This window comes from Mus pahari, chromosome 7 (genome assembly GCF_900095145.1).
Source record: "Mus pahari chromosome 7, PAHARI_EIJ_v1.1, whole genome shotgun sequence".
In the NCBI taxonomy this organism is placed as follows: domain Eukaryota; kingdom Metazoa; phylum Chordata; class Mammalia; order Rodentia; family Muridae; genus Mus; species Mus pahari.
Window position 1 is genome coordinate 51,710,117 of NC_034596.1, and position 8,748 is coordinate 51,718,864.

An 8,748-nucleotide genomic window follows, 5' to 3' on the forward strand; every position below is an offset into this window, starting at 1 on the left:
TCCGAGTCCAAGGTCATCTGGGATTAAAGGTGTGGTGGCACACACCTTTAATCTGGGCTACACCTTCTGCTGGGGACCTTATAAGCACATTGGAAGAAGGGAGTCTGGCACTCGCTCTTTCGCCTTCTTGCTGTGTGGGACTCAGCAACTGCTAGATCCTTGGACTTCCAATCACAGCTACTACTGAACCATTGTTGGAATTTGGACTGCAGACTGTAAGTCATCAATAAATTCCTTTACTATATACAGACTATCTGTAAGTTCTGTGACTCTAGAGAACCCTGATTAATACAGAAGTACAGCAGCGGTCCTGGGGTCACAGGCACGCAGCCCAAGGCCCATCCACACATGTTATTTCTCCAGGTGTTAGTGAGAAAGCCCTGCACACTGTCTGCTCCTTCTGTGGCCTACCCAAGGCCCCTAGCTAGTACATGCAGCTGCTACTAACTACCGGGGACCCCAGGACGCATGCTCATAAAGAATCTGGGGGCCTGCCAAGTGGCTTTGGGGGTAGTAAACACACTTGCCTCAAGGCTGACAGCTGGAGTCACATCCACGTGGTGGAAGGAGGGGTTTGACTTCCAGAAACCCTCCCCTGACAAGGTCCCTGCCCTCACGTACTACATACACTCATCTGAAAATAGAACTCAGGTTGGAGAGCGGTTTCTGAGCACACCTGGCTGCTCTTCCCTAGGACCCGGGCTTGGTTTCCCAGCATCCACTGCTCTGAAGCTCAGATTCTGGGAATCCTACGTCCTCCTCTACCCCACCTTCCCCGTTTCTGGCCTTCTCCAGCACTGCACTTGGAGCAGTCAGACAGACAGACAGGCGGAAGAGCTCATACAGAGTAAATAAAAAATAAGCAAAAAAATCTAATAAAAAAATTTCAGACTACTCACTCCTTTCCCTCCTAAAGAGACCACCCTGATTAAAAACAAAATGACCCATGGGTATGAGAACTGCCGCGTCCTTGTCCCTCTTCCGTCTCTCGGCGATCACATAACACCTTCACATCTCTGAAGCACCGCACCACATTTATTAGTCCTCACAACATCCCTGTGAGGTAGGTCAACATGTCCTTTATAGCAGAGAATGGAGGAGCCAGAAGAGGATCTTGCCCATACCGGATTGAGGCTTCAAGAGCAGCTGGTGAGGGTGGGAGGAAATCCAGAAGCAAGGGCCCTTGGTCCTGCACTCACCCACTGGGACACACGTGGGTGAAGTCCTACCAATTAGAGTCACGCACACAAAGGACAAAAAACGATGTCTGGGCCGACAACAGGAAAACCAGTGTTGGAATGGCACGGGCAAACAGGTCAGTCAAGAGAGCGAGCACACTACCCAGCACAGGGAGGAGGCTGGGTCGACCCTGACCCAGAATCATCAGGGTGGTTTGGAGAAATGTAAACAAACTAGGAACCCGTTCCAGGGTGACCAGCCCAACTCCCTGTGGTTTCCAAATCGGAGAGGAGTAAGAAAAATAGAAGTCCATCATCCAAGTCAAGTTTACAGTGGGGGCACAGCAATCAGTCAGAAGGACCAAGCCAGTCAGAAAGACCAGGTATGGCTGACACAGACCCAGGGACTCTTCATCCTGTCTGCACCCCATCTTTCGTCCTGGGGATCGCCCCCTCCCTCCCTCTACACCACTCACTAGACAGCCATGGTAGCCACCAAATGGCTCTGCTGAGATAGGAACGGGATCCAGGGAATTGGAGACGGGGACCTAGGGAAGCATGATACGCCTGCATTCTGAATCAGTGCACTCAGAAGGTCACTCTATGTGAGGTAAAGCATTCAGTGAACCTGGTTTGGCCATTTCAAAACAAAGGGAGGGAGGGTTAGAAAGAAAGAAAAAAGAAAAAGACCTTCACTGTAAAGCATAATGCCGGAGTAGATTTATTATCGCTACCCCGAATTCCAGAGCCATACAAGGAGCACGGAGTCAAAACGCCGCTGCTGTCTCTGGGCGTTTACAATATTGGTTTAGTCCACAAGTTTAAGGCAAACATACTAACGCATCTGCTTTTCTCCAGAGATCATACTTATAAAGCTTACATAAAGTCTGACCCGAAACTTCTACGTTCATTAATTCAAAGTAAGTCTCGTTAAGATGCTTTACACAGATACATGAAAGAACTAAGGGAACAGAATGCTTAAAAAATATTCAGAAAGGCAACCTTTATCTTGTGTGAACAGAGTACTTTGAGAATGTTAAAACTGGACACGCGATTCTCAGGTAAATAGGCCTGCAGCCACAGAACCGCCACATAGAAAATAAACATAGTTAAGACAGGCTACTTAAAGAAAAGAGAGGGTTGAACTTTGGGCTTCTTGGAAGGTGGAGTGCGAGGTGGCAGGTCGCTGCCCTGCAGCCGGTGAGCCCTGCTGCTCCACTGTCTCTCAGAAGAGCCGATGCACTGTGCCCGCTGTCTCTGTTGTTCCCAGTAAGCTTAGATGCCAGAGGGAGGTCGTCAGGAAAACAAACTGGATTTGAAGGCAGCCCTTTTCAACGGAAGGTGGCGGGAAGCCTATGTGTCCCCATTTAAAACCGCGAGGCAGTTCTGCAGGAGCTGGAGGTTTCCCTGGTAAGGAGGAAACAGTAAGTCACCGGGTATTTCAGTCCTAACAGCTTGAAAGAGTTGTTTGTAAATATTTTTTTATGAATATCTGATGTGGTTGGGTGTTTTGCCTGCATGTTTGTTAGGGGCCACACACAAGCAAGCAAGAAAGCATAAAAGAAATTGTATTCTAATGTCACAATTCTATAAACATCTCTAAAACAGTTTAAAAACAAAGAACCAACTTGTTCAGTAAATAAATTTCTACCTAGACGAGAATGGTTTCGATTGTTCTACTTAAAAAAAAAATTCTTTTTTTGTAGACCAGGCTGGCCTCGAACTCAGAAACCTGCCTGCCTCTGCTTCCCCAGTGCTGGGATTAAAGGCATGCGTCACCATGCCCGGCGATTCATGTTTTTAAAAATATATTTTATTTCACATCTGAGACAAAGTTTTTATGGTATATAGCAGGTTGGCCTTGCACTCATGATTCCCCTATCTCAGGCTCCAGAGTGCTGGGATCACAGATGTGAGCCACAAAGGCTCGGTTTTAAAAGATTCACTTTTATTGTATGTGCTTGAGTGCTTTGCCTGTGTGCCTGGCACCCCTCAGTCTGAAGAGGCATCAGCCCCTCAGGAACTGGAATTACTACCACTGTAAGTCACCGTGGGTGCTGAGACTGAAGAAGCTGGGTCTTCTGCAAGAGCAGAGCAGCCAAGGCTCTCAGCAGCCAACCATCTCTCCACACCCTTGACTTGTTTTTGGCAAGGGTAAAATAAGACTTTTGAGTCCAAGGTTAACTAGTGAATTTGATTTCTGATTGTGTGATAGCATTAAACTAATATTAAAAAAAACAACAACCCACTAACATTGCACACAGCTTTCTACAGAATTCACATGCAGGTAGCCATTTGTAGAACATTTGAAGTTGCTTCAAAGCTTAAGAGATGTAAGTGGGATCTGGTGAGACACATCTTTAATCCCAGCCTTTGGGATGTAGAGGCAGGTGGACAGATCTATGGGAGTTCTAGTATAGCCAACACTTCAGAGACCTGGTTTAAACTCCTCGCAACCACTGTGGTGGTTTGAGTACGGATGGCCCCATAGGCTCATATTTGAATACTTAGTGAGTGGCATTAGGAGGTGTGGCTTCTTAGAGGAACCATGTCAAGGAGGCTAAGTCTAGTGTACCATCTGCAAGCCCAGATGGTTGTTGTGAAGAAACACCATGACCATGGGAACTCTTGTAGAGGACAACAGGTATGTTGGGGTTGGTGTACAGGGTCAGATATCCAGTCCATTATCATCATGGTGGGAAGCAGGGCGGCCTGGAGGCAGACATGGTGCTGAGAGGTCTGCTTGCCTCTCTGCCTCTGGATCAATAGGAAGAGAGGGAGGGAGGGAGGGAGGGAGAGAAAGGGAGGGAGGGAGGGAGAGAGAGAGAGAGAGAGAGANGGGAGAGAGGGAGAGAGGGAGAGAGGGAGGGAGAGAGGGAGGGAGGGAGGGAGAGAGAGACAGAGAGACAGAGACACTGACTGACTCTGAGACTCTAGCACATTCTGGTAATCCTAGAACTCAGGACAGAAATATTGCCACGAATTTAAACCAAGCCTGAATTACAGAGTATGTTTTGGGAGATTTTAGTCTTAAATTAAAAAGAGAGAGAAAAAGAAAGAGAATCAATATTTGACGATGGGGTGTAGCTCAGTGGTAGATACTTGCCTAGCATATGCAAAGTCCTGGATTTGATCAGCATCACAGAAAAGAAAAATGAAAATCAACATCCCGAAGCCAGCATGATAGCAGTTTCAAGCAAGAAGTACTCATGGATTAAACAAAAATCTCAGATTTATCTTATGTATATGAGTTATGTATGTATGTATGTATGTATGTATGTATGTATGTATGTATGTACACTCCATGCATGCCTGGTTCCTGTAGAGGACCTGTAATTCCCTAGAACCGGAGTTACAAACCACATGTGGGTGCTAGGGTTGAAACCCATCCCCTCTAAAAAAAAACTTAGCTCTTAGCCTGTTGAGCTCTTTCTCCAACACACAGTGATGGGCTTTAAAACATAAGGATGTGGGGCTGGAGAGATGGATGCTCAATGGTTAAAAAGCACTGCCTGTTTTTCCAGAGAGCCTGGGTTTAATTCCCAGTATGGCAGTTCACGACTGTCTGTAACTCCAGGTCCAATGCCTTCACAGACATACATGTAGGCAAACACCAATGCCATGAAATAAAAATACTTAAAAAAAACTGTCTTGCTGGGAGGTGGTGGCGGCACATTTTTAATCCCATTGCTCTGTTGGTAGAGACAGGTGGATCTCGTGAGTTCAAAGTCATTCTGTTCTATAAGGCAAGTTCCAGAATAGCCAAGGCTATACAAAATCCCTGTCTCAAGAGGAAAAAAAAAACAAAAAATGAATAATATTCCATGCTCTATTAGGGCTTTATTTCTTTTTATGCTTATCATAGAATAATAGCCTATATACTACTACAATTCATCCGTTCACCCACTGGATAGAATATTGATTGTTTTCATTTTTTTTTCTGAGACCTATCTTTTTAAAAAGGATATGTTTTTATTTGTATGTGTATACCACATATATCCAGGTGTTTATGGAGGCCACAAAAGGATGTTCTGTCTCCTGAACATGGAGCTAGGATGGTTATGAGCCACCTGACTCGGGTGCTGCTTGTAATTGCTGTACCATCTCTCCAGCACCAAAGATGTAACCCAGGCTAGCCTTGAACTTGTGACCCTACCTCTGCCTCTTCCAGTGATTCCTACAAGTATGCATTACCACTACTGGCAAATACCAGTTTGTTGTGTGTGTGTGTGTGTGTGTGTGCGCATGTGTCTCAGCATGTATGTAGGTCAGAGTACAGCGTCCCAAGTAGAGGTTGAAGCAGGAAGATCCCTGAGTTCAATGCCAGCCTGGTCTACCTAGTGTGCTCTGACCAAGCCTCAACAACAACAACAACAACAACAGCAACCAGACAAACAACCTTATTCCCATGCTGTCAGGATGGGAATGGAGCTCAGTGACAGAATGCTGGCTGGCATACACAGAATCCTAGTACATGAAAGTACTAGTACTAGGTACAGGTTTAGTACTGAAAACATCAAAACCCCAAATAAGGACCCGTGAGAGGGCTAATCAAGTATGAACCCTTACTACCTAAGCCTGAACCCTCAGTTTATCTGGAAACTTATACAAGGAAGAAGCAAACCCAAGAGGTGTCCTTCGACTCCCACACATACATACAAGCAAACGTGCACACACAAGTGTAAAAGAAAAAAATCCAAATAATCCAAGGGCAGTTGTGCCAATCTCCTGTAGGAGGTTGATCAAAGGATTAGCATCTATTTTATAACTGACTCAATTTAAAACATGATTAAATAGTCTTTTAAGATTTATTTATTTTATGTATATGAGTGCACTGTCACTGTCTTTGGACACACCAGAAGAGGGCATCAGATCCCATTATAGATGGTTATGAGCCACCATGTGGTTGTTGGGAACTGAACTCAGGACCTCTGGAAGAGCAGTTAGTGCTCTTAACCACTGAGCCATCTCTCCATGATTAAATATTTAATGGCACTACCTTTGCATGCTTCAGTTCTAGTTCTGCAAGTTCCACTAAATTTTTTCTGAATGCAGCAACTCTTCTTGTCTTAAAATCTATCAGTTCTGCAAACAAAAAAATAAAGCAATTAGAATGGCCACCATGAAGTATGCGCTGAGCCCAAAGGGCGTCTTCAGTACCTTGTTTTGCAGATTCAGATATTTTTTCAAACTTCTGACAGCACAACTGTTGGGAAGTTTCAGCCTGTAGAACATCTTTGTTTTTCGCTCTTGCCTTGTCCAGTGCTTTATTGGCATTTTCATAGTCCACCAGCGACCTAGACCTTCTATAGAGGAGGTCCTGCAAGATAGGACATTCACAGTGTGTGCTAAGCCCTTAACACAGTTAGATGCAACACCATCAGCAGCAGCAGTGACACTTACACACGGGGAACTTCTTTTTTAAAGATTTATTTATTATTATATCTAAGTACACTGTAGTTGTCTTCAGATGCATCAGAAGAGGGCGCCGGGGTGGAGAGATGGCTCAGAGGCTAAGAGCACTGACTGCTCTTCCAGAGGTCCTGAGTTCAATTCCCAGCAACCACATGGTGGCTCACAACCATCTGTAATGAGATCTGATGCCCTCTTCTGGAGTGTCTGAAGACAGCTACAGTGTACTTATATATAAAATAAATAAATAAATCTTAAAAAAAAAAGAAGAGGGCGCCAGATCTCATTACGGGTGGTTGTGAGCCACCATGTGATCGCTGGGATTTGAACGCAGGACCTCTGGAAGAGCAGTCAGTGCTCTTACCTACTGAGCCATCTCGTCAGCCCACATGGGAAACTTCTAAATACTTTGTTTTGGGCTTGAGCCAGGGCTCACACTTCATCACTAATTATGCTCCCAGCCCCTCAATGTTTTTAATAAATAATAGCTTAATTGAAACAGAATTCACATACTTTACAACTCCCCCATTTAAAATATATAGCTCGCCGGGCGGTGATGGCGCATGCCTTTAATCCTAGCACTCAGGAGGCAGAGGCAGGCGGATTTCTGAGTTTGAGGCCAGCCTGGTCTACAAAGTAAATTCCAGGACAGCCAATGGTATACAGATAAACCCTGTCTCAGAAAAACCAATAAATGAATAAAATAAAATAAAAAGCTCAGGGTTTATACTGTGTGCACAGAGCTGAATAACTATCTGAACCAATTTTAGACACTATTTACCATTCAATAAGAAAACCTACTCACTATCAATTTTCGGTTTCCATGATTTTACCTATTCTGGACAGGGCCCCAAGTAGTCCAGAATGGCTGCAAACTCACTACAAACTGAAGATGACTTAGAACTCCTGATCTCCAGTCTCCACTTCCCAAGGGCTAGGACTACAGGCATGCCAACAACAGACCTGACTTAGCATCCTACCCAAACACCGGTTTCTTTCTGTGAGACAGAAAGTTTCACTACGTAACCCTGGCTGGCCTGCCATTCAAAGAGATATAGCTGCCTCTGCCTTCCCAGTGCTGGGATTAAAGGCAAGGGCTTCCATACCCAGCTGATTTCTTCCTTCCCACACTATTTATTAAAAGGTACATGCTGATCCTCAGATGGGCTTAGAAAATACTGAGCTGGGTGTGGTGATTTGTGACTGAGGCAGCAAAGGCAGGCAGAGCTCTGTGAGCTGGAGGCCAGCCAAGGCCTTACAAGGAGACCACCTCAGCCCCCCCAAAGGATTTATGAATTTGCAATCATTTTTACACAGGGGTCGGTCGCACTAATATTCTCTACACATTCTAACTTAATACATATGCCGCAGAGGTGAGCAGCAGTCAGATTTACCTTTAAAGCCGTGTCTAAAAAGTTACCCTTTCAACCACATCTTTAACAAAGCCTCAGAAGTGAGGAGCTGGGCTGGGGATAATGCTAAGTAGTAGAACAAATGCAAGAACCATGTTCAAGCCATCTGGGGAGCCATCTTCAATCCCAGCAACCCCCACAAACCACAACTGCTTTGAAAATTAGGGTATTCTCAGTGCTTTTCATGCATCTGTCTTAAAATATTTGATTTTGTTTTTCTAGGTCTTATGGTAATTAAGTCTTTTATATACAGCAGGAAATGTGTGAGTTCCCTTAAAATACAAGGCACTTCTATTTAATCGTGTTCTCAAGTCAGCCAGAGACTTTAGACCAAATCAGAAACTAGTAGGTAGAGCTGGCGAGATGCCTCAGCGGGTAAGAGCACTGACTGCTCTTCCGAAGGTCCTGGGTTCAGTTCCCAGCAACCACATGGTGGCTCACAACCACCCGTTAAGAGATCTGACGCCCGGGCTGGAGAGATGGCTCAGTGGGTAAGAGCACCCGACTGCTCTTCCAAAGGTCCAGAGTTCAAATCCCAGCAACCACATGGTGCCTCACAACCATCCGTAACAAGATCTGACTCCCTCTTCTGGAGTGTCTGAAGACAGCTACAGTGTACTTACATATAGTAAATAAATAAATCTTTAAAAAAAAAAAAAAAAAAAAAGAGATCTGACTCCCTCTTCTGGAGTGTCTGAAGACAGCTAGACAGCTACAGTGTACTTATTTATAATGAATAGATTTGG

The 8,748-nt window shown here is 44.9% G+C and overlaps 1 protein-coding gene across 1 annotated transcript in view; it reads right to left on the reverse strand.

Annotated features, from left to right (window-relative positions):
- Positions 1 to 1,874: 1,874 nt before the first annotated feature.
- The window catches only part of Snx6 (sorting nexin 6), a 42,890-nt gene continuing 36,016 nt past the window's right edge, over positions 1,875 to 8,748 (reverse strand). The window contains exons 12-14 of the mRNA XM_021201665.1: positions 6,339 to 6,498; positions 6,178 to 6,263; positions 1,875 to 2,585 (exon numbers count right to left, since the gene is read on the reverse strand). Coding sequence (XP_021057324.1) covers positions 2,532 to 2,585; positions 6,178 to 6,263; positions 6,339 to 6,498 — 300 coding nt within the window. The 3' untranslated portion in view covers positions 1,875 to 2,531. The remainder of the gene's footprint in view (positions 2,586 to 6,177; positions 6,264 to 6,338; positions 6,499 to 8,748) is intronic.